Source organism: Bombus impatiens, unplaced genomic scaffold (assembly GCF_000188095.3).
Source record: "Bombus impatiens unplaced genomic scaffold, BIMP_2.2 scf_1334, whole genome shotgun sequence".
Lineage (NCBI taxonomy): Eukaryota > Metazoa > Arthropoda > Insecta > Hymenoptera > Apidae > Bombus > Bombus impatiens.
Genome location: NT_177753.1, coordinates 368,029 through 392,812, shown reverse-complemented (window position 1 = coordinate 392,812; position 24,784 = coordinate 368,029). Strand labels below are relative to the sequence as shown.

The following is a 24,784-nucleotide window of genomic DNA, read 5'->3' as shown; positions in this document are numbered from 1 at the left end:
ATTTTTTTTTTTTTTTTTTTTTTTTTTGTTAGAAGACAATATTTGTTATAAAATATAGGAAAATGTAATAGTAGTAGCAGTACAACGTTGTAATTTGTCAGTGTTGTTGGTCTGTCGAAATAAGGTTTGAAACGGTAGCTTTTTACAATTCGTTTCAAAAACTACAATTAGCCTGTTCTTGCAGACTTTAAACAAGAATGGAACATATTTAACAAACAATTTGAAAATTCAGTAGTACGCTACAAGTTACTTCAGGCAGACGATAAATATTTATCAACATTCGGTTGAATAATTATGCATTATACTCGTAATAAGCAATCGTAAAATTCAGTAGTCAGCTATACGCTACAAGTTACTTCAGACAAACGATGAATATTTACCAACATACGGTTGAATAATTACGTTTCGCATTAATAGAAAATCCCATGAAATTGTCAGAAATTATGCAATTGTATATGTATTTCTTGGTTGATTAATAATTTTGCCTCGTTGCAACAGACTCGTGAAATTCCAACGAAACAATTTTCTTTCTTCCTTTCGAAAACATTATTCCTCGACCATTACCCTCTGTAACCAATTTTTCCGCCAGTTTTCAAATACCATGGATCGCTGTAATAAATGTCATTTGAAAGAGCTGCGGGGCAGAAGAGGACGAACAAGTCGCCAAGGGCAAACGGAACGATGTTTCTCCGTCGACAGTTGGAACAGCAGCACAGCATCGCGTCGACGTCTCGGGCGGCGAAAAATCGACCTCTCAACTTTAACGCCTCCGCTCTATCAACTTCCGCATAGACGTTCCTTAAACTTTGCTCGAGCATGTGCGCAGAAAATGCGAGACGATGCAAGTTTTTGGGCAAAACTTGGCGGCGCGATCATTTCACAAAATTCTGATTCCTGAACGTTTGCTGATGTACTTTGCCGTAGCTTTCGTGGAGAACGCCACCGATTGAAAATCTAGTCGAGAACGTAGCTTCTAACTCGTACGTTTCTCTTCTCTGTCCTCGGCCAACAGCGATCCGAGCTTTTCGATAAGTTCTCGGGACAACAACGTCATTGGGAAACTCGCGGAGAAGTTCTTCGCGGCTGTAGGGCCAAGCAGATCGGAAACCTAAGCGGAATCTTGCTGAAGGCAAACTAAAACCTAAACTAACCGAAAGTTTCTGGTCACAAGGAAGATCTAGAAAATTTGGTTTATTCGAGAAGCAACGCGATTCCATTCTATCGGTATTAGGGAATCTTCTTGATCGCAACACCAGGTAATTGTTGGTGGAAAAATAAGACAAAAACGTGGGATAAAATTTGTTCGCGTTGGTGCTTCGTTCTTGAGAAAATCGAGTTTGAAAATTAAAATTGAAAAGCAAATACGAGCATTGGAATGGGCCCTGGCTAAGGCCAACGATCGATCTAACGCTAAGTTACAAGAAATTAGCAATGATCGGCCGAACCGTCCAAATTTCAGGCAAATTGGATTTTTCGTACCGCCAAGACAGAAAAAGTCAGAGAACAATTTTATTTGTAAGGCACGTTAACTTTTCCAACTAGCCGTGGGTCGAATTACGAATCGAGCCAATTCTTATGGCGATATTCTGCGTTTCTATTCGGATTTTTCAATTTCAGGAAATTCTTCGGCTCTCTTTTCATTTTTTTAATTCTATCCTGGGGTACATGTACGCGTAACGATGAATATAACGTAATTATTATGTCTTTTTGTAATCATTATGTATGTATTGTATTATAAAAAGAACAACAATAAGAAGAACGACAGGAATAACAGTAAGAATAACGACAAGAGCAACAACAAGAACAACAACAACAACGCCAAGAACAATAACAAGAACAACGACAATAATAATAACAAGAACAACGACAAGAACAACAACAACAACAACACCAAGAACAATAACAAGAACAACGACAATAACAATAACAAGAACAACGACAAGAACAATAACAGGAACAGCGGCAAAAACAACAACAGCAATAACAATAACACGAAGAACCAAAAGAACAACGACAAGAGCAACGACAAGAACAACAACAAGATTAACAAAAAGAACAATAACTAGAACAACCACAAGAGCAACAGCAACAAGAACAACGACGAGAATAACAAGAAGAACAACAAAATGAACAATGACAAGAACAACCACAAGAACAACGACAAGAACAACAGCAGGAACAACGACAAGAACAACAACAACAAGAACAACTACGATAGTAATGATAATAATTACTGTGTCGAGGCTGGACAAAAGAACTGATTGGGTAAATAAACGTGTAAATAGATGTGCAACTAGAGCGACAGAAATAGAGGTTTGGAGAAGCCAATAAGGGAAACTGGCTGCTCGGGATTCGATCTCGCCGGATTTCGTTATATTTCGGCACGGGGGAGACGAGAAGAGGCGGAAGAGCCGCGGTTTTATTGTATCTTCCGACGGAAGCCGTCTTATCAACTGGGCCATTTATTGATTCAGTCGAGTGTATTCTTAAATCCCGGCCGGATTCGCCGGAAATAACTGGAAATCCGTGCATAATACGACGTCCCAACGAACTTTTAAAAAGGACAGACGAGGAGAAAACCGACACAATAGGATCTCGAACCGGGCCGATCGATAGGGGGCCGTGTTTCATGAAATTTAATTCAATCCCGAATTAGAGGTCAGACCGAATTACCGACTGATCCTTAATTGACACAGAATTGGGCGAGGTTTCGTATAAATAACACATCGTTGCTCGCGTATTGTACTCAAATCCAGCAGATACCGTGACGTCAGTCTACGGATTCAAGAGTACGCGCTACGTGTACTTCTGGCGTTTCTAGAAATTTCTATGTTTCTAGAAATCTCTCTAGCTCTAGAAATTTACCACGCGTGCTTCTCGTCTATTTCGATAAAAAAAAATCTACGCTACGATAAGCGAAAGGAAAATTCAAATTCGACAATCCTTGAAAATACGATTCGAGAATTGCACGACTTAGTTTTAGCTACTTTATTTCCATCGACTTGTATCGTCTTTCTTGTTTTCCCAAGTCGTAGACCGCGGAACGAGTATCCGAATTTGCAACTGCGTGCATCGTCTCTTGCTGTCACAAATTTGATCAACTGTTGTTGACGATGTCCGCTGCAGGGGCTAATGCCGAGATCCCAAAAAATAGAAGATCTTAGACTACTTTGTATCGATCGATTTATTTCCATCTATCCGCTCGTATCATTTTTTCTTCTTTCTCAAATTCCTACGCTAGGGAACGAGCATCCCAATTTGACGCTACGTCAGCAATCTTCGTTGCACAAATTTGATTAAGCGTTCTATGACGTGCCGCAGGCTAAAATTCTAAAACATCGATGTATCTCTTCGTATCTATGGCCCATTCCTTATAATCAAATAACGGGTGTTCCTCTTTTTATAGGCGGAACGCTCGCTGTATTTTTGAAATTGCTGCACCGTGAATCTGTTAATCATCGATAAGGGAGAGCAAACACAGTGGGTAGAGGCGGGGGTTGTTTAAATCGCAGTGTTTGCAACGGGAACGCGGATCTACCGTGTTTGCCAACGACCTGCACCGATATAATACAGCCCAGCCATTGCTGTTTATAATCGTCATCCGATAACGAACCAAGTTCCAACACAGCCAGTACATATTTCTCTCTTCTGCTCTCAGCAACACAATTTGTCCATAACGAAACAATATTACGCGTACCTTCATTCCACGTTGAATATTCTTAACTCTGCACAGTTATCGTCGTCTGATTACTCGATGAGGATTCTTCGTATAAAAATGTAGAGATGAAGGACACGGTGTATTTTCCAACGCGGGACGTTCAAAGGCCAAACTGGTTTACTCCGCTTCTCTAAATTTTCGAAACGTTCGACACTTTGGAAATCTTGGAAATGTCAGCATCAGATCGACGCATTTCTTATACAATTTCATCAATTTTCTCCACTTTCTATCTCGCGGAGTTTACCTATTCGGTAATAAAGCGGCTCGTCACAGTGTGAACGACGCCTAACGATGACAGGGACGTGGAAGTTAAAGGAGAAAAGTACGTCTAATTAATTCTTGTAACGTCGCGGTGAATGCAGGCGTCAGTTTATAAGATTCGATCGCGCCAGATTAATCAGCGTCTTCATTAATTCCACGTTCGAAAGATGTGCACCCGGGCTTGCGACCTTGCCATTGTGAACTTGCTGGAAAGAATTCGCGCAGAACTCTGAAATCAGTTCAAGCTGAACAGATTTAAACGCGGATTAAAAGCTGGCGTCGTAACTGTAGGAAGACCTCGACGAAGAAGAGAGATGCGACCGAGTAAACGCGAAATTTCCGCGTAACTTTGAATTACGGAGGATGATGGAGGCTTCTGGCAAAGGAAGGGGACGAAAGTTAGGAACGAGCCGGTATTGTACGTTACCGGGAGACGCTATTCACGAGGACGAACGTTCAATTACCAACGATTCCGGGTCGGGCCTTAATTTTCCCTAGGCTAGAACCTAGGCGGGATCGAGACGATAACCATAACGCGAGATGTGTCTCGGGACAAGAAGCTTCGCCGGTTTCCACAGGCTGCTGACGCTCCGTTGATCCTCTAAAGACTCTGTATTTCAGTGTAGCTACTATATTAGAATAATTTCTGTCTCGAGTAGACACCTGGCTGCGTCTCAGTCGTTTCGAATACTCTTAATACTTATTCTTCGCGTAATACCGCGCAATTTTCCTCCCTTCATCTTTATTCTTAATTAACCTTACAACTACGATAGTGTGTCCGTAAATGGCCGCCTCTTTTTCCCCCTTAATTGACCGGTCGTCATCCTCGCTAGTGGGGCTGGTTGCCTGTTCCCAGGGGATCGCAATATACCGTTTGAAATATGGCGAATTTTGACAGCTGAATAACGTAACCTGATCCGAATTCAGTCGTACATGAAAAAAGTACCAATTATTCATGATGAGACAACGATGAAACTTTCTTATTTTTGGTTGTTTCTTAGTTAAACTTTGACCAACGTGTGTCGTGAGATTTTTCTGATTAAAATGAGACCAAACGCGATATAGTTTAAATCATATTTACACGTACATTTAATAAACGAAAGAGAATAGGTTAATGGCATCGTGCAAACAAATATGCTGCAAACTATATGGTGTGTATATAATTTCATAGGGCGGTTTTCTATATACTTTTACGGATTTCCATGAGTAAGCAGGTTTAATATTTGATCTACCATTTCTTTCGTAAAACGTCGCGCGGGATTTACGTATCTGAATATCGTGGTTTTCTTTTCTACGACCTGTACGAAGTAAGCTGCCGCCCATATTCGGTTTGAGGATCACTGTACGCCCCGCTGCTTAGGCTGACCTCCTTTCGTTCGTGTAAGGAGGTTTGCTCGCGTGTAGGGACATTTTAGCCAATTTTTAACTGTCAATAACTGAAAAACAAAGCAGAAAACGCAATTTTTTTATTCTTGATGTTCGTCTTATTTCAGCTTCAAGAATCTCCTCTTAAATTTTCCAACGCCTGTAGCCAAACATAATATATATATTCATATAATATATTTATTTTACATGTTATATATTTATATAGATATATATATATATTCTTTCTTTTTTTAATTTAGAGTTTGCATAATTTCGTATACAATCACCCGAATTATTATGACAGCTAAGAAGAAACAGACAGCTGGCATAAATCCATAAAAAAAATTCTTCAAGGTAGCGGTAGTTGATAGACTGCTCAGCCATTCTCAGCATCCCCGTTTCAATTTTCCTTACATTTCTCTAATTCCGCGTATATTGCTTCGAAAGGCTGGCTGTTTTCTCTTCTCACAATTTTTCTTCCCGCGTTAAATCATCCATCTTTTAATCCATCTGTCTGATAACTGGGTAACCTGTTTGCATTATTACAGGAAGAGGCGAATATGGGTTGCTGACCTAATGGTATCTAGGTTAGGTCTGCGTTAGGTCGGAGTTTCGTTTTGGAGCGTCAAAAAATTTCCATCGATATGCATGTTTTCTGAGAGGACCGGCGTATTTCAACGATGTCAGTGTCGAGTTCAGGAAGCTCTCGGTTCGTAACGTTACTTCCGGCCAGAAAAGCAGCGCGATATATTTCGAAAAAATGTTCGTTGCATTATTGAAAAATATATCGTTTCCGAATTGCTTCCGCCAATATCGTATCGGCCACGAAAGCAACATTATTACAACGACGAAAGCGATGCCATAAATATTCACGCGATCACTCGACGAATCCCTCGTAGCGAAACTGTCTCGCTTCTCCGTGCGTCAGCTCGACTCCGTTACTTTTCTCTGTCTATGTGCGTTACTTAACACAAACCTAACGTAACTTGTTTTACGAGTTTGATGATTTTCATGCCATTTACATGTATGGGAGATCTCAAAAAAATATTTGACACGTATTTTTTTATACCATCGTCCACATGGAAGAGACCATCAAAGTTGATGGTTGCACATAAACTTTTTGTGACGTCTCCAGGGAACGTAGGGAAAAATTTCCTTTGAACTCGTGCGTGGCGAATATTTATCAGAAATTATTTGTCCGAACAAGGTGTGAAAAATTCCAATCCCTTTGTTAATTTCTCTTACTTAACGTTACGCTCCATTCGCACGTGAATTATCCGAGCCAACCACATTAACACGCGTTTTCAGAATCTTTTATTTTACACAACGACAAACATTCGACGTAAATTTCGCCAAAATCCGCGTCCTCCTCTCGCGTAACTCGCCTGCATTTCGATAACAAAGTCTCGTTCTACGTTCCGCCGCTTTTCTCCGATAATCCCGTCGACCGAACGCGAGAATAAAAAATAGTTTCGCCCATTTGCGAAACTGCGTTTTGCAAAATACGCCGAAGTTCCCCCTTTTTTTTTTCTTCTTTTCTTTTTTCCCTCTTTTTTTCCGCTCGGTAGGAATCAATTTCCCGGCGAGAGGCCGTTTCCAGCGAGCAAGTGGCACGGCTGAAATGAAAACTGACAAACTGCGGGATGGCCAGCGGTTAATAGCAACGCGATATCGCGTCAGCGAAGAGACGAGGGTCGATCTATGGGGTTGGCACGAAACGCTGAGAGAGAGTGGGAGACAGGAAGGGGCAGGAGGAGGTGGAGGAGGCCTGATACATGACGACAACCCCGGCAACGTATTTGAACGAGCGCGTTTAACGCGGATATAACCGAGCTGCTGTGTGTTTCAGAGGACCAGCACCAACCTATGGGGTGAGTGGATGGGAGTGATGCACGGCGACGAGGTGGAGTACGTGTTCGGCCATCCTCTCAACTTGACCCTCGAGTACACGGAAAAGGAACGAGACCTGTCCTTGAGGATGATACTCTACTTCTCCAAGTTTGCCTATTCGGGGTAAGTTCGCGTAAAAGCCATAACAGAGATAAACGTATCGACGTTGAGGAGCACAGCTTATTTGGCTGAGTTTTTCTCAACTGCGATAGAGTTAAACGTGTAACCGTGGAACAATTTCACGAGCAAATAACACGGAAACTCTGTAGTATTTGTATAGCAATGATTTGCGTGGAAACGCACGTGTCCTGAAAATTGCTAGCATGAAACGAAGAGGTTAGCAAATAGCGTTTTTGGTCAAACGAGTTGCTCCTCCTCGGTGATTTAAATGGCAAACGAGCAACCGTTTGTTCCGTGTTATTCGCCATTGGTATTTCATATTGTCTGAAGAACTTACGAATGCAGGATTTTTGTACATTTCGCGAGGCAAGTTAAAGTTGTAGAAATGAGCACAGCATGAGGAAAATACGCGAAATATTCAACGTATATAGTATACTTTTGATATTATTCAGCGGATGAAATAAATTTCTACTTGGATGCTATTTGTTCGGTTGGCTTTATGAAAATATTTCCTACGGAAATCTGCGGTTTAGTTAGAAATTTGTCGGTATCCTGCGAACTAAGTCAGTCTCGGATAACAGCAGGTAATTTATGAATAGCTGCATCTCCGGTTAATTGTCCTGGCTGTTGCACGGCTCTGCTTATTTATGCGGATAGTACCGTACTTTCGAGAGTATTTTTCTCCCTCGAGGAAACGGCATATAATTCCAATCGGACGAGACTTTCTCGAAGCTGATTTAGCAAGCAATCAACCATACACCATACGTAGTATAATCGAGCAGCCGAATCCTGACGCGTGTACGTGGAATTTCACGTTGCAGAAATAACAAATTGCTCACGGAGGTGGTGAAAAATTCATAGAAATTGTCCTGCGTGTTTCTACAGAAATAGAAGATAGCAGATAGTAGAAGGTCCACATGGTCAGAATTTTCCAGATATATTCGCAACCGTGCGAGAAGCTGCCAGCAAGAAGTTGGCAACGTGGTCGAGCCTATGAACCATCGACGACGATCAATTTGCCTCTTAACGAAATGAAACTATCGATCGTCGCCTTGTTTGCCCTGTACGCATTTCTCTTCGCCCGGCACACGATTTTACCAAGCTGCGTTTGTTTATTCGACCAGTCGCGGAGAGACGCGATCGCGAGGAAGCGCGTCAATTCCCGCCACGATTAGCTAATCGACGCCACGAACAGATCGATCCCTTATTTCGGTTAGGATAATAGGGATGGTTGAATTAGTATGAGGTGTAGTTTGTTGAGTAGTAGTAATTAGTAGAGGTATAGTTATAGTAGTTTGTTGTGGTATAGTGCTACTGCCAGTGTAGAGGCCGAGATAGGTTCTGCTGCTGATGTAGATGTCGCTGCTGGTGTAGATGTCGCTGCTGGCGTACCTGCTTTTCTTCTCATTTTTGTATCGTGAAAGAAAAATCGGACTACGGGTGTTGGGATTTGAACCCGGGTCCCTAACGTTCGTAACCTAACCACTGCGCTGCCATCGTGTGACTCTAGTTGGTGTGGAGTGCCGCTACAAGTATAACACTGAGGTTGACAGGTTATAATATATACAGGGTGGTTGGTAACTGGTGGTACAAGCGGATACGAACGAGCGGACGCTCGATGATGTGGTAGGAATGTTTATCGAATCGCATTTTTATCGCCGCTATCCGATAAGATTGCTTTTTCCCTGATGCTATGAGATTATTCGATTATTCGAGATTATTAACGGCCGCACCAATGCCGCGTTGTTTCCAAACGCTGCCAATTACGATTTATGGTTTTTGTGACGCGATTATTACGCGCGCGCAAATTATCAAATAACACGCGCATCCTGTTGAAACTCGGTTGACCATCGGATTCGTAATTATTGGTTTTCGTCGAAGGATATCGTCGGTGTTAACATACGCTGCGATTCGAGAGTGTCCGCCCGTTTTTTCGCGTGATATACAGGGTGGTTGGTAACTGGTGGTACAGGCGGAAAGGGGCTGATTCTACGCGAAGAAAGAAGGCGAAAATATAGAATAAAAATTGTTCGTTGGAGGCTTTGTTTTCGAGAAAATCCACTTTGAATTTTCGCTCGGTACGCGTGCATTTTATCGCGTCTCGTTAGAACGGATCTCACTGTAGATCGTTGTCTCGAATTATTAGAAGATGTCCCGCTGAGAACTAGAGGAAGTTTAATTTCTCAACAAGACGGTGCACCGCCACATTTTAAATAAAGTGCACGCGTACCGAGCGAAAATTCAAAGTCGATTTTCTCGAAAACAAAGCCTCGAACGAAAAATTGTTATTCTATATTTTCGACTTCTTTTTTCGCGTAGAATCACCCCCTTGCCGCTTGTACCACCAGTTACCAACCACCCTGTATATTTCCAACAACACTGTAGAGAAGATAGTGACACTGTTGCGTAAGGTATAAGAGAAGTAGGTGAATGATTGATGGGTGGAAACCCGGTCAGGAGATGCCGACTGTTCTAAAGACGATGATGAATCAGTGAAGTCCGGTGACGATGCTGTTGCAAAGGAAACTCTCGTTCGGTGGTGATCGCCCCACTACTAGTCGCTTGTGGGTGGAATCCTGGGGAACATGGGAAAAGCCACGTTTTTACCTGATGGAGCAATAACCATAAGGAACCTCTTGACTCGAAGATGTTTTATACCAATTGACGGATTTAAGGATAAATCAAAAAGTCTCGTTTTATGGCGGTGCCTTAGGATTATTGCGACCCGCTTAATTCTATATGCATAGCTGGTGGACGCCTCGACCGTAGAGTCACCGAACGTAACAGCATTATTATCCAGTTCCCTACGACCCCAAATCCTACGAAACCCGGTCGCCTGACCTGCGTCTCTATCAGCTAGCTATTTAGGCCTTTGCAACGTTTCAACGGACGCGAAGCTATCGGCTGCATTAGGATGATACAAGGTTTCTCGCGACGTCTCTATAAATAAATTAAACGCAGCCATTCGGCGAGGGCGGCTCACTTAATGGGATAAGAATCGAACGATATTTCATCCTGGTAGGATTATTCGCTCGTAAATCAAAGTCTACGCGAGAAGGGTGGGGCAAGATAAATTTATCGAGATTTAAGATGGTCGTGGCGCGAGTCTATGCTAAAGGGAATAGGAATCGACGATTTTCATCGGCAGATAAATTTTCAGTTTCCTTATTTTCTTATTTGCATTCGGAGTTCCGCGGACGCGCCGTTTGATATTTCACTCTGCAGCCAGAGACCGCAACACCTGGCTGAGTAAATCCAACAACCTGAAACCGTCGTTCGCTCCGCTCTTCGAAATATTCTTCCGGATTTTTTATTCCTTCGGATTAGTCGAGACATTTACTCGCGAACGCTCGTAGCAACGTTTTATGGACACGTTACGTACGTTATAGGAAACATTCGGAAATTTCACTCGCGCTATAACGCGTTACGACTGTCACTCACGATGCTGATAAAATTTCTAACAAATTGGACAATGTACGTAGAAGTTAGCAGATATTTATCGCAAACGTATAAACTTCGCAGGGATCGTCAAAATATTTGAACAGCTGATTGATCGTTATATTGGCTGGGCAACTAAGTGATTGCGGATTTTGGCGTTAGGTGGTATTAACAGAAGCCGCAATCACTTAGTTGCCAAGCCAATATTGGTAAGTCAGGATATTTAGGGAAACTGTGTTAATTATTTCTTTCAGATCGATACTATATAACTTATTCTATATAACTTCGTTATAATTTCTATATACGTTAGCAGATTGCTTTTGCGGCAAAGTTTCTTCAGATTCTCAACGTATCCGAAGAAATTTTCTCAGAAGTTTGTCTACTATTCCCCTGCTAAGTTATTTAAGACCACGTTGAATATCGCGGTTGCTTAAAATTGCATTTGGTATTCGCGTTTGGATTCGAAGCCTGAGTAGAGCAAAAGTGGAGCAAAAAGCGAAAGAATGTCACGTGTCCTAAAACGTTGCACGAAGATGAAGCGCTTCCACAGGAAGCGTCGAAAACGCCTGGTCTTTTCTCTAATACTCGACGACTGTATAACGTAAACTATAATATAAACTGTAAAGTATAATATAATTAATACATAGATAAGGTATAAAGCAATAAATAAATAATATGGCATAATAATATAAAAAGCGAATATCGTAATTGTTATAAGACAAATTTTAAAATTTATGGTATAAGAGTTGATATGTTTAATTAGAAAAATTTAATTGCGGATGGCCATTGCGAATGAATAAAATTTATTTGATTACAATGCAATCATTATCGATGACGAGAATTTTATTTTCTTTGCTAATAACCATTATCGATGTTGGAAATTTAATTTTGGTTGCCAGTATTCTATATAAACGAGCATAATTTTTCTTTGGTTATCAGTAGCCATTATCGATGATCCGAAATTTATTTTTGGTTACTGATAATCATTATCGTCAGAGAAAATTTATTCTGCTCAGATTCGGCTGTTTTCAATTGTTATTAACATTGCTGATAATTAGTTCATTTTCATGGACAAACGTGAAAAAGCTTAATTATAAAATCAATTTATTAACGAAAAAAAGCGAAAATATATGAAATAAAGAATAGGATGAAAGATATCGCAGTGTAACATTAATAATACAATTTTTGTTAATAGAAGTATTGTTCTAAAATATCTTTGTCTCGTACATTTTCATACCATTTTTTTTTTTTTTTTTTTTTTTTGCTTAATAAATAACCTTTATAATTACATTCTTTTACGTCGTCAATGAGTACTAATTATCAGTATTGTCAATAACGATTAACAATAGTCGAATGTAATTAGAAGAAATTTTGTCGTCGATATCGACCGAAGGCAACTAAAAAAATGTTTCATCATGGATAATGGTAATCTACAAGCAAAATAAAATTCAGGCTATCGACAATGATTACTGGTAATCAAAAAACAAAAATTCTGATCGTTTATATTGCATGCTGATAAATAAAATAAAATTATTTATCGACGATGGTTAAGTTTCAATCGTTTACAACGGTTATTCCCAATTGAAACGATAAAAAAATGACTACTTTTCATTTTGTATGAAATCTATCGATAACTAGCTTCGATTCAAATAAAAATTCATTTCCACCCGATCACTCTCCTCCAAGAAATATTTCCACTGCTATTTTGGATCACTGAAACGAAGACCCGTCGACAACTTGCTATTTCTAATGGGAGAGTCGTGCAATTTGTAGGTCTCACCAAAATCCGTCGGAAGCGACGTTACGATGACCTTTGACGCGAGAATAGAGCCGCGGATCTATATCTGAGGGCCAATTAATAATTCCAGAAGGTTGCTACGGAGGCCGGTGACGTAGCCTGGGCAAACGGAAAGTCAGCCAACGAATTAATTCCGGACGTTGGGCGTCGTTGTGTTTGACGACACCTATTAAATATTAACAATCGCGAGGACGCGACGCGTTCCGCGGCACGGCTTTTCAATCTGGGTTAACGGAAACTGAAGAATTATTTATCGACGCCTGAACACAAAGAGGCCGATATGTCACGCGTCGAGCGGACATGATCCATCAAGCCCGCGGCATTTCTCTTTTTTCCTTTCCCCTTTTATTTTTGTTATCTGTGTTGCTGCCGATTATCAGCTTATCGAAGAGCTTCGGTTGTTTGCTAGGCAGCAGGAGCACGTTGATTAATTTTTTCTCGCTGCTCGTACGAATAACTTGGCTGGCTCGTCGAAATGAAACTTGGCGGACGTCGTGCGAAGAGGAACTCGCAGTGACTCGCGAAAGATTCGCGATATCCTTGGAAACTGTGCTTCGTGTATATTACAGTGCCATACAGCGAATTACTATAAAGTCGAACACATCGTCTGCGTCACTTCGTTATTTCCAAGAAACCACCGATCATGTCTGGACACGTTGAGTGAAATTGCTTTTCCAAAGAGTCAATCCAAAGCCGTTACAACGAGAGAATCATTGGTTTTAGTCAGTTAGCTGTTGCGAACTCCTTCTAAAATGTATCGCTATAAGCGCTATATACAGTCTTTTTCTATAATATGATCTTGTTTCCACTAAAATGCAATTTAAACAACAAGTTGTAACTATTTCTTGCGTATGACGAGTATACTCGTCATGACACTAAATATCGCCATTTCTTCATGGCGAATATACTCGTCGAAAACAATTAACTGTAAACGTTGTAAACAACTAAGTAAACTTCATAAGTACCGAAAGAGAAGACACAAGAACAATTGTTCAACGAGACAATGTTCCCATTCGTATCAACTATCAAAATATGGCTTCAAGATCTGGGGATAAAACTATTACTATGGTCAGTATTGAGTGTCCTGATCTGAACTTAATCGAGAACCTGTGGGGAATTCTAGCGAGAAAAGTTTACGACCAGGGAAGCCACCTATTGAGATATAGTTGAACTTACAAAAGGAATAAAATCCGCGTGGGCGAAACGAAACTTCAAATAAACTGATAGATAGTGTAACCGACGGATTAATGCAAGTAAGCAAAAGTAAAGAGTCGCTAAATTTCAAATGGGAAGATAACAAAATTAACATTACGTTTACATTTCGAACAATGATTTATGTCCAGTGTTACTGGACAACGATTATTTTCTCTGGTAAATTCAATGTGTGAATACGTAATGTCTGTATGTAAATGTGACTTAAACTATATCGTGTTTGGTCTTGTTTTAATCGGGAAAATCTCACAAATACGTTAGCGGAAGTTTAATTTTAAAAAATCGAAAATAAACAAATTTCACGATTGTCTCGTGTGCGAGCTGCTGTTGTTTCATGGACGATTGAGTTCAGATCGAGTTGCACAACTGCTCAACCGTCGAGAGTGGCGTGTCATTCGATCTCACTGTGTCTCATTCTTTTCCAAACTGATGAACTCGACCAACTCCTGGAACACCTATCTTCATCAATCTTGTTCGCCATGTGAAACAAAACTTAGGGATGTTTGTTTCAACTAGCAATTGCTGATGTCAATGTGACGATGCTTGTGTCAGACACGGCGGTGTTGTTTATGTAAATAACCGCGGACCAAAATGTAAAACGACGCTTCCAATTATAATTTTTTCCACTTAATTGCAAACGGTTAATTTCAATTTAATACTTGAAATGGGACCGATACTACCACTAACGTTCTGTTTGAAAATTGTTAAAAAGGAGACATCGTCAAAGTGGCATCGTACTTTTCTTCTCTGCTCTTTGTTTTTGCTTGGAACAAGCGTGTTCGATTCTTGGCCAGATGCCGGTTCTCTCGGCTGGTTGAGTTAAGGAAATTCGAATTAATTAAAATGCGTACTATGTTTAAGTGTAAACTATATTTGGAACTATCAATGGAAACGTGAGAAAATACTACGAGCGAGTCCGGGGTAGTTGCAGTTACAGCACGTTCTGTAGATTCGGAGATGTGGAACTCGATAGTTTTACTTCGTCGTTTTACTTTACGTTCGTCCGCGTCGACGATCAAAGCACAAGGAATGCTCGAAAATACCAGGCACCGCAAGCTTAACCAGTTAGCTGTTGTTGACGAGTATATTCGTCATGAAGAAATGGCCATACTTTGTGTTATGACCGTCGGTGATAAATGTAAGAAATAAAACAGTCATTCCATTGCAACTTAATTCTACATTATAACAGGCACCGCAAGCTTAACCAGTTAGCTGTTGTTGACGAGTATATTCGTCATGAAGAAATGGCCATACTTTGTGTTATGACCGTCGGTGATAAATGTAAGAAATAAAACAGCCATTCCATTGCAACTTAATTCTACATTATAACAGGCACCGCAAGCTTAACCAGTTAGCTGTTGTTGACGAGTATATTCGTCATGAAGAAATGGCCATACTTTGTGTTATGACCGTCGGTGATAAATGTAAGAAATAAAACAGCCATTCCATTGCAACTTAATTCTACATTATAACAGGCACCGCAAGCTTAACCAGTTAGCTGTTGTTGACGAGTATATTCGTCATGATTGTGTTATGACCGTCGGTGATAAATGTAAGAAATAAAACAGCCATTGCATTGCAACTTAATTCTACATTATAACAGCCACACGCACTCTGTGTTCGACGAGTATACTCGTCGTCGCTTACTTGTTGCCACACGTTTCAGGCGCACGCTTTCCAAAGTTTTCAAGGAGGCTGCAACAGTTGACTGCTTTTAAGAAACCAACAACGATAACGGGAAAGTTGCGGCTATCGGTCAGCAGCGCTTAAAAGATGTGCTTTTTAAATATGACAATTTAACGTGAAGACAGGCGACTGTGCAACGCCGACGTAACTCTTACCTACTCTGCGTATTTTCACTTTTTATCATATTACACGGATCTGTTGCTTTGTAATTGATCCGGACGAACGAGAAGAAAGTCGATCTGTCGACGGCTAATTGATTAACGAGACAAAGATAGCCGTGTAAATATTTGATTGATACGCAGCAGATAGCGGTGGAAAAGACAGGCTATTTCAATAATTAATAAAGTAACCTCTGGTAGGTCAGTCAACGTCCAATTTATTAACCGACGCTGGTTGTTATTAATTTTAAACGAGACTCGGTTGACTGTCCATGTTCACGACTCGTGTCTCCGGCTATCTGTAACTTGAATTAATTACCTGCGACGTAATATCCTCGCGACATCGCCAATTAATCCGCCTGTGATATAAAAAACAATATAACAAACCATCGTTTTTCACGTTCTCTTTTCCTACCGCCGCTACTGAATCGTTAGGAAGAGACTGCGGACTTTTACACATTTTTATATCCCTATGAACGTAACTACAGAAATGAAAGCTTGTTTCGTTTACAGCTGGATATGCTACTTTGGACATCTGTCTGTACACGTACATTGCAACGATTAATCGCAAAATTCAATCCCATTTGCATATTTTTCGTAATATTAGAAGAAAAATTGACAGGATCGTTTATATAATTCCATAGTATAATATGAAAAAAAACTGTAAAGGTACAACGAACGAGAGTTTTCTTCCTTTGAAGTCTGGAAAAAATTGAATTTTCTCTTGAAATTGTGTTTTTCGTTCTGAAACGACGTAAACTCAACGTTAATTTACTTACCGTTTCACTCGATATTTAGTGGATCCTTCTTTATCTTTGATCACTTCCATTAATCCCTTAGTTACGTTATCCATCAATTTGTTTGAAATTTCATTTTGAATATCCGCGCGGATTTTATTCCTTTTTTAAGTTCAACTACATCTTCCATAGATGGCTTCTCCTGGTCGTAAACTTTTGTCACTAGAATTCCCCATAGATTCTCGATCAGGTTCAGATCGGGACTGAATGCCTGGTAATAATTCTATTCCGAAATTTTGATCGTAGTGGCTGTATGGATGGGAGCATTGTCTTGTTGAAAAATTGTTTTTCTGTCCTTTCTTTCAGTACTTATTAAAAGCAATAATTCTGTCTGAAGTAACGTCTCCTGATATCCTGTAGCATTCGATTTAACCTCTACGAAACAATTTCGTTTAACATATCTAGATATGATCAGTGGTTTCGTGGAAATGTAAAGAAAGTGACGCGGAAAATGTGTTCGAGTTTATAATTATTCACAGCACTGTAATAAAAAACAATAGAAACATGGTGTCTGTACGTCGAATAAAAAGGAATAAAACCGTCAGCCGAGAATAATTCATAAGCTGCGCAGTGAAAAGAATCCATTTTTGGAATTTTTGTCTGTCTGTTTGCACTCGCATCACGTAAAAGCTACTGAACGAATTTTGACGAGCTTTTCTCTGTTGTATAGCTTAGTGTCTAGGAAAGAAAATAGGGTATATTTCATCTCGATCCGTTTTATACAAGCCGAGAAATACTCCGGGATCTGAGTTGTATGCGCTTCCATGTTTGCTGGATGTCAAGCAACGATGGTTATCGTCTATTCTTTACGTCGTGTTTGTTCCGAAACCTTCTTATAATTTAATATTTTTTACTAGGTTAGAGAATGATCTAATTGTTAATATAAAAAATGTGTAGATATTTCGTTCGTAAAAATTTATCTGTTCCAAAATTGTTCCGCGTATTAGTAGTCCACGAACGAAGTAGTAGCGAACGAAATCGCGGGCAAAATATATATTTTTTCCACTATCAAATTTCCCATGAATGCATAAAAATCCGCGGTTTAGTACCGAAATAATAAACTAAGTAGTTGGTTCACGTTAGTCTACCGTTTCGTGCTCGACCTTACTTCCTAGGGATTTTTAGTCCCGTCTGGTTGCCATAGTCAGGTAATTAACCTACAAATGAAATTTTAAATCAACCAGACTATCAGCTAGGTCATCGTTAATCTTTCCACCGAGAAATTTGAAACGTTCTTATGTTCTTTTGGACTCGAGAAACGATTATAAGGCCGAGTCTGAAATAGGAAACCTTTGATATCCAATATTAACCTTTTGCACTCGAGTATCATCGACGCTGCTTTTCTCAGCGACTCGATAATTTCAAAATGTTTCAAAGAGAAGAAATTGGCGATTAGTTTGCTTATGTTTGGTACGATTAAGGAACATTAAGGAACATTAAGGAACATTAAAGAACGTTAAGGAACACTACAGAAAGATCTCGTTTTTTAGTCACATTCTGTTTCAAAAGTTGGTAAATTTTCATCTGAACTAAAATATTCATTTTTAAAAATGGAAATCGTAGTACAAACGGATAAGAGGCGATTCTATGTGAAAAATAAGAAAAAAATTTGGTATAACATTTTTACATCCCAAGCTTTGTTATCGCGTGTGAAAATAAATCGAAAATATGGAATACAATCTTTTCTTTCGTTTCTTCGAAAAAAAATTTGGGGATGTATCATCAGACCAGTTCGTAATTAAACACATTCACACTTTATTATCTTGAGAACGATTTTCTTGAAAAATTTTCTTAAAAGAGAAAATATTATTTAACATTATTTTCACCGAGTATAATAATCTCTCACTGTTGATTTGCTAAATCCTGATCGTCGGTATCTAGCCAAGTTAAAGTACAGTTGACATTTTTGTTTTTGATCATTTTCAAACTCGATCTTCCCATAAACGTAGCGTCACATGAAAAGCTGTCATTATATTTTCTCGACTTATTTTTTCACGAATAGCTTTGTGCCCAACTCTACGACGATTTCTCACTCACCCTGTATAATATATTCGGTGTTCTATTTTCTTCTAAAGCTAATTTCGAGTGCGAGTGGTTCGTTCCACAGTGCAAAAGATTGATCATTGGATTCACGATGAACGTAACTCGTGACACAGTCGGTTTCTACTAACTGATCGATTGCTTTTCAGGAAACCGACTGATGAGGAAGCCGACTGGCCGCCATATTCGAGGGACCGGCCGCAGTACTACATCTTAAACGCGCAGGAGAACGGCCTTGGAAAAGGACCACACACCACGTATTGTGCTTTTTGGAACGACTTTCTACCAAAGCTGAAGGGAGTGCCAGGTCCGTGTCAAAATTCTACCTAACCTATCTATCTAACCTATTCTACCTAACCTAATCTATCTACCTAACCTCATTAGAACGTTCTCTTCTTTTTTCCTGTGACAAGTGACTCGCATGACTCTCTCGTTAATTGCCCGCTTGCAAGTTTCCTCTCTCAAGAATTTTCCTCGTTACAACGAAGAACGACAGAGGATTTAAAATTGCTTCTTGTATAAACGAGCCTTAATGCATTTTGTACTGGATATTTTTCTATCTTTTTATCGAGAGACTTTGCTCTTTCGAGGCTCTGAGGTAACTGCAGTCCCTAAACTCCGTTTAGCAAAAACGCATCGATGAATTCCTCATTCCGTGGTCGGATCCTTCAGACAAAGTCTCCACTTGTTTGGCAATCCCAAGGCGTCACTTGCAATCCGTAAACTACCTCATGCATTCTGTAAACAGTGGTGTAATCGACACCTCATGGCTCGGCGACTTCGAATCGCAGACTATCTACTTTCTAAACATACGCTCGAGCACAGTGCCGAGATCCTTAAGCCCCTTTCACACTTGCCACTAGTCGCGCCACTCATCCCATACAGATCAGTCGCGTGCAATTGAACACTGTTGGGAGTGTGGAAAAGCACAGCTCACTGACGACGTTCTGATGTATAATATTATTAATTTACAATGCTGTATAATATTCTACAGTAATAATATATAATAACGATACTATAATACTATATAATATTATGATGTACCTTTGATGCAAACAATTAATATTCCAACGATGAGAAATTTTCTATGTTCTTTCTACATGTTGTTATCGTTTGACAGAAATCGAAAATTTAATTATTTTACTTGAGTTGCTCGGCTTAGCCAACAATTTGTTTCTTCGACGTAATGTAATAGCTTCTCGGTTTTTAATAAATAGATTGCTAACTTTTTATAAGGTATACCACTACAGGTTGATTAAAAAACGTTAAGCTTCCTCTGTCCGCCATTGTACGTCTACCGATCTACGATACACCTATCAATGATTTACTTTTCGTAAAATTTCTATCTGCAGCTAAATCTCCAGAAACTCGCATACGCAGATCTCACGAATGTTTTGATCGTTCGTGCCAGCCAATAACGAATATTCTTCCTGTAATTTCATTATTAGTTAACAATTAATTTAATAAACACCAAGCTAATATGATTCGTATTTTGCAAATAGGGCCACATTAACGCGCTTTGTTTCCGTCATTCTGCCCGATCTCTCTCATTCATTTTTTCGATTTATTCTTTCGCTGTTCATTCTTTATCTGATCGACGAAACACCTTGAAGTCCCTAAATCAACGATGCCCGACCTGCCGAACGCGTTGGCGACTACTTCGTCCAGAAATTATCAAGATTGCGTCAACGGGATAGAAAAAATAACTCGAGGTCATGATCGATATCAACGAGATTTCCGATGTTTCTACGTTTCCAGCAATTATCCGGTTGTTGTTGTTGCGTGACGATAGAACAACGCGTGTTCTCGTTTCGCATTCCGTCGCATAATTCCCAGTGTTTGTTTGCTCGAGATTGTTCCGGATTAAAGCTGGTATTCGGTCGAATCGAATTCGCTGTCGCCACTCCCCTTTCTGGCTGGCGTCCTCCAACGAAATTGCTTCTACCCCATGCCCTCGTTATTTTAAACGAACGATCCGAAGACTCGATAGCCCGGAACAGTAGTCGCTCGGACCAGCAAGACACCATCGAATTAACCCTCCTGTCTCACGATTTTATCTACGGCCAGGCGATCGTTTCTTCTCGTCTTTTGTTCTACGAGGTTCGAAGAATTAATAATTACTAATTAAATAAATCATAGTGCTATTATACAGGGGCGGCCGAGTAACATGCGTGCAGTATACGATTCCTAACGTGCAGAAATAAGAAAAGATTATTTTTCTATTCATTTTTTTAATTTCTATTAATTTAATTTTTTTCTATTAATTTACATTAATTTTAATTTTCTATTAATTTTCGTTGTACGTCGATCGGCTTCGTAAATTGTACAAGTAGCGTCATTCCGTTCAACGGCATACGCACGTCCGATCGGCAGGTCAGGCGCAGATTCTCCCTGGCGTTGGCTCTGTTTCGGTTTAGACTCTCCAATACCATTCTTCTCGTTTATCGCGGACGATAAGTTTTTCAAATTGGCATAAAACTGTGGAAGCTCATAAAGCAACGCAACTGAGGCAACTGAGCAAGGTACGTTAATACCAAATAACAAATTACTGCACGAATAATGAGAAAGATTGTCGGCGACAAAAAGCCGATTAGTAGGCTATCGGTCGGTAAGCGTCGGCGACGTAAAACTGATTAATCCGCTATCAGTTAGTTAAAGTATCAAGTTACAGTAACTTGGTAAGCGACTTTATTCTCCGGCGTTATTATTCCAAACGTGAAACGCTATTTTATGAACGACTATAATACATAACAGTAGCACGCTTTATGGGACACTCACACGCACCTGTATAATTCTCAGCCAACCATATACACACAAAATTCGTGACATACCGTTCGACGTGTTCACCGATAGAATCTTTCTTAACCGCCTATAATCTATTTATACAGCGTTCCTCGTCTCTTTCCCAATTGTTATTGCCAATCCATAGAATACCCCTGGCCCCATTTATACCACGAATTACGGTCCACCCTACGGAAATCCCATAGTCCACTCGTAATACCGTGTTTCTATCGATTCTGCAAGATCCTGAAGGCTGGCCGCGACTCTTATTAAAAGAAACGAGGGTCGTGGCAATTTGCACAGCTGCCTCCCTCCTAGCGGGCTAATTAAGCGTCCCATTAATTAAGTTAGGCGAGAGGATCGGTGGGTACGTTGAACGCTGTAATATGAACGGTTATCTCGTGGTTTAACGGCGGAAACTTAAACAGGCATTAGGAATACGACAGGCTGCTGCTGCTGCTCCGTCGAATTGCAGCGGGGGATTCCTGGAATCGTTGTCGAGGCTGAGTATCGGGGTAACCGATACGTTAGATTCGCGGCGCTGATCGATGGGGGCATTGCCACAGTGGACTCGTTATTTTGTGGTCAGACGGCTACCGTTTGCCCGCTTCGCCAAGAAGAAACCCCTCTGTATTCCGGTTTTCCGATATTAATCTGGGAATTGCGAGTTCCCTGAGCTTCCTGCGGTCCCGGACAATTTTCGTGGACCCGTGTGACCGATCGGTTTTTTTCTTTCCTATCGCTATATTTTTTTTCCCCTTTCAAAGCATCAGATCCCGATAAGATGAGCGAACGACGTCGTAAAACAAACATGAAACACATTTCAACCCCCTTGCGCGACGATAGCGCGTGAGATTAGCGATACACTGGTTTATAGAACGATTTCGTGGTGAAAAATACGAGTCACGCTGGTGATTTTAGGACACAGTTAACAAATGGACATGGTGACCCGTATACAGCGTGAGATTCGTAACTCGATAGGTACATCGTTGATCAAAAGTTTGGAATCGTATTTCGAACTGCGTCTACGGTGATGAATACACCGAGGACCTTTATGGTTATTATGGCGCAATTTATAAAAAGCTAGGTAATATGTGGAAATATATGAGATATGAGTGTAGATAATAATAGTAATAAATATTAAGAGTAAATAGCAATAATAATTTGCAGGAATATTCGTAGTCTACCGACGAACAAACGTATCATCAGTTAGGTGAGCTGGGATACTGGCTCTCCTTAGAAGGTTCCGTGTAAATTTGGTAAAGGATTCTTTATTTAATTTCTACTGGACATATTGGATTGGTAACTAAGTGATTTTACCATTAGATGATAATGACAAATCACTTAGTTGCCAACCCAATAGTTCTTCCGAGTAAAATATGAGCAATTTGGTTTCTTCTAAAATATAATCCTCGAGGGATGAGAACAGTTATGACATGGATTTCAAGTTAACTGGCTTGGCCAGTCTCAACACGATGAATTTCGGCGAAAGTGCGACTATCGATTGATTGTTATTAAATTAAAACGAAATGTTGCACCTATTGAAATTAATGGGACTATGCGTTAAATGGTGTCCGAGAGTTAGAGTCATGAGATGATCTTCTATGCTATGTTTAGCTAATCAATGGCCCTATTGTGTATTGAAGCCTATGTTGCCCTGTTCAATGATTCACAATCCATCGACGACATCGTTCAATCGTCAGGATACAGTCGAACGAGGATGCAGTCGATCGACTGTTAAGACCCACTGTTCCTCGTAACGTAGCCCAGTCCGTGCGGACCTTTAAAGGATCCGGAAACTCGGTTCTATACACTGAATTCAGAAGGGACTTGGCGCGAGCTAGAATCGCGTGAGTGGCTCGTGATCGATCTTCTCCGCTTAATGGCAACCTCACGGATCACGTACCAGCCTGAACCAAGGGCTTGCAGCATTTTTCGCGACGCCTAACTTGAAAAACACACCTGCCTATATACCAACATCACGCTGCCTTACTTTCCGCCAATCCTCGAGTTCTTTATCCTTGCGCAGTCTTTTGTAAGTAAAAATGATTTTCCCCGTAGCAACCACCACGGTTATTTATCGAATAGATCGTTTACTATCTACGGAGGAAGAACATGAGGAGCTTCCTCTCTTCGAGAAGAGAGACGATCATCGGTTTCTTCGATTCTCCAATCTCGATAATTTGCAAAATCGGTTGTTACGTTGTGCAGAATTTTGCATCAAATTTATATAGGTTGCATCTAGAGAGAAAATTTACGAGCGCGTGATTCTCATTGGTAGATGGCGGATTCTTAATTTCCATGAGAATTATTTATTTTAAATAAATTATAATCTATTAAAAATGTATTATAAATTGTATTATTAAAATTATATTATTCGTTATATCGCGTATTACATCTAAATATCGCAGCATCGACGCTAGTCGTCAAGGGTTCGTTGCAATCTGCCAAACGCCGGAATATATATTTCCCAGCAGGCAGGTACATCGCCTTTGTACAGAGGACCGTGTTCGACACGGGGCTCCTTTAACGAGTAGGATCAAGAGCGGAGCTGTTCGAAATCACGTTACTCACCGAGCATTCCTCCAACGTTATACTCTCGCTTTCTGTTTCAGATGTAACTCCGAAAGCCTGTAACAGCGCGATAGCTTCGAGCGTGTCGGCAGGTGCGGAGGATCTAGGCAACTCCCTGGCGATCACGGCGCTGTCGTCGATTCTGGTACTGTCGAGAGTCATTTAAAGACAATGCAAGGGGGACCGTTTATCGATCGACAGCCTTCTGAAAGCCAGCAATCCGGGGTTCAAACAGTTGCACAGGTATTAGGGCTTCGTTCACGGTCCAGGATCTCGTTAGTGGTTAACACCCTGCTAATCGTTTGGGTAGATCAATGGGTCCCGGCTTACCCATTGCCGTCGAACGACCACTTTTCTCCCTCCCATAGACAAAACACGAAAAAAAAAATATATATATATATCTATACATCGAGGAAGAGAGAGAGGAAGAAGAAGATAACAAGATTCCAATCAGAGATTTGCGAGAGTTTCGAGGGAACAGAGATTTCTGCCTAAACTTTGCATAAGCAAGATCCGGCTATTCGCGAAGCGGATTCGTTAAGGCTTCGTGGAAAAAACCTGAATCGCGGCGACTTAATGGCCAGGGCTGGAAGATTGATGAACCGAGAAAACGAGGACAGCCTAACGAGTTACGTCGCTCGAGTGTCTCCGACCGGGGACTGGGGCTGGATGTGCAAAAGGTTGAACTATCGATTCCTCTTGCGAAGACCGCGGCAAGTCCCGTGGAGGTCGGGTCAAAAAGACCCGAAGGATGGCTGCAGGCGTGAAAACTCTCGATGGACCAGTGGTTTAGAATTGGGCTAACTGTCGATCGCCCCGAAAATACCGGTGACCGCGGGGATTTGAATAAAAATGGCGGGCCATTCGCAGGGACATGGAATTTGCATAAATAATAGCGGAACGCGGGCCGGATCGATACCGTGACAGGGTAGGACGTGTTGCAGGG

At 40.6% G+C, this 24,784-nt stretch overlaps 1 protein-coding gene across 1 annotated transcript in view; it reads left to right on the top strand.

Annotated features, from left to right (window-relative positions):
• LOC100743449 (acetylcholinesterase-like) overlaps positions 1–24,272 on the top strand; it is a gene marked incomplete at its 5' end in the record, with an annotated part of 29,393 nt that extends 5,121 nt beyond the window's left edge. Inside the window, 3 exons of the mRNA XM_003493843.4 lie at positions 7,194–7,357; positions 18,633–18,790; positions 23,880–24,272. Of these exons, the coding sequence (XP_003493891.3) occupies positions 7,194–7,357; positions 18,633–18,790; positions 23,880–24,004 (447 nt within the window). The remainder of the gene's footprint in view (positions 1–7,193; positions 7,358–18,632; positions 18,791–23,879) is intronic.
• Between the last annotated feature and the right edge of the window lie 512 nt (positions 24,273–24,784).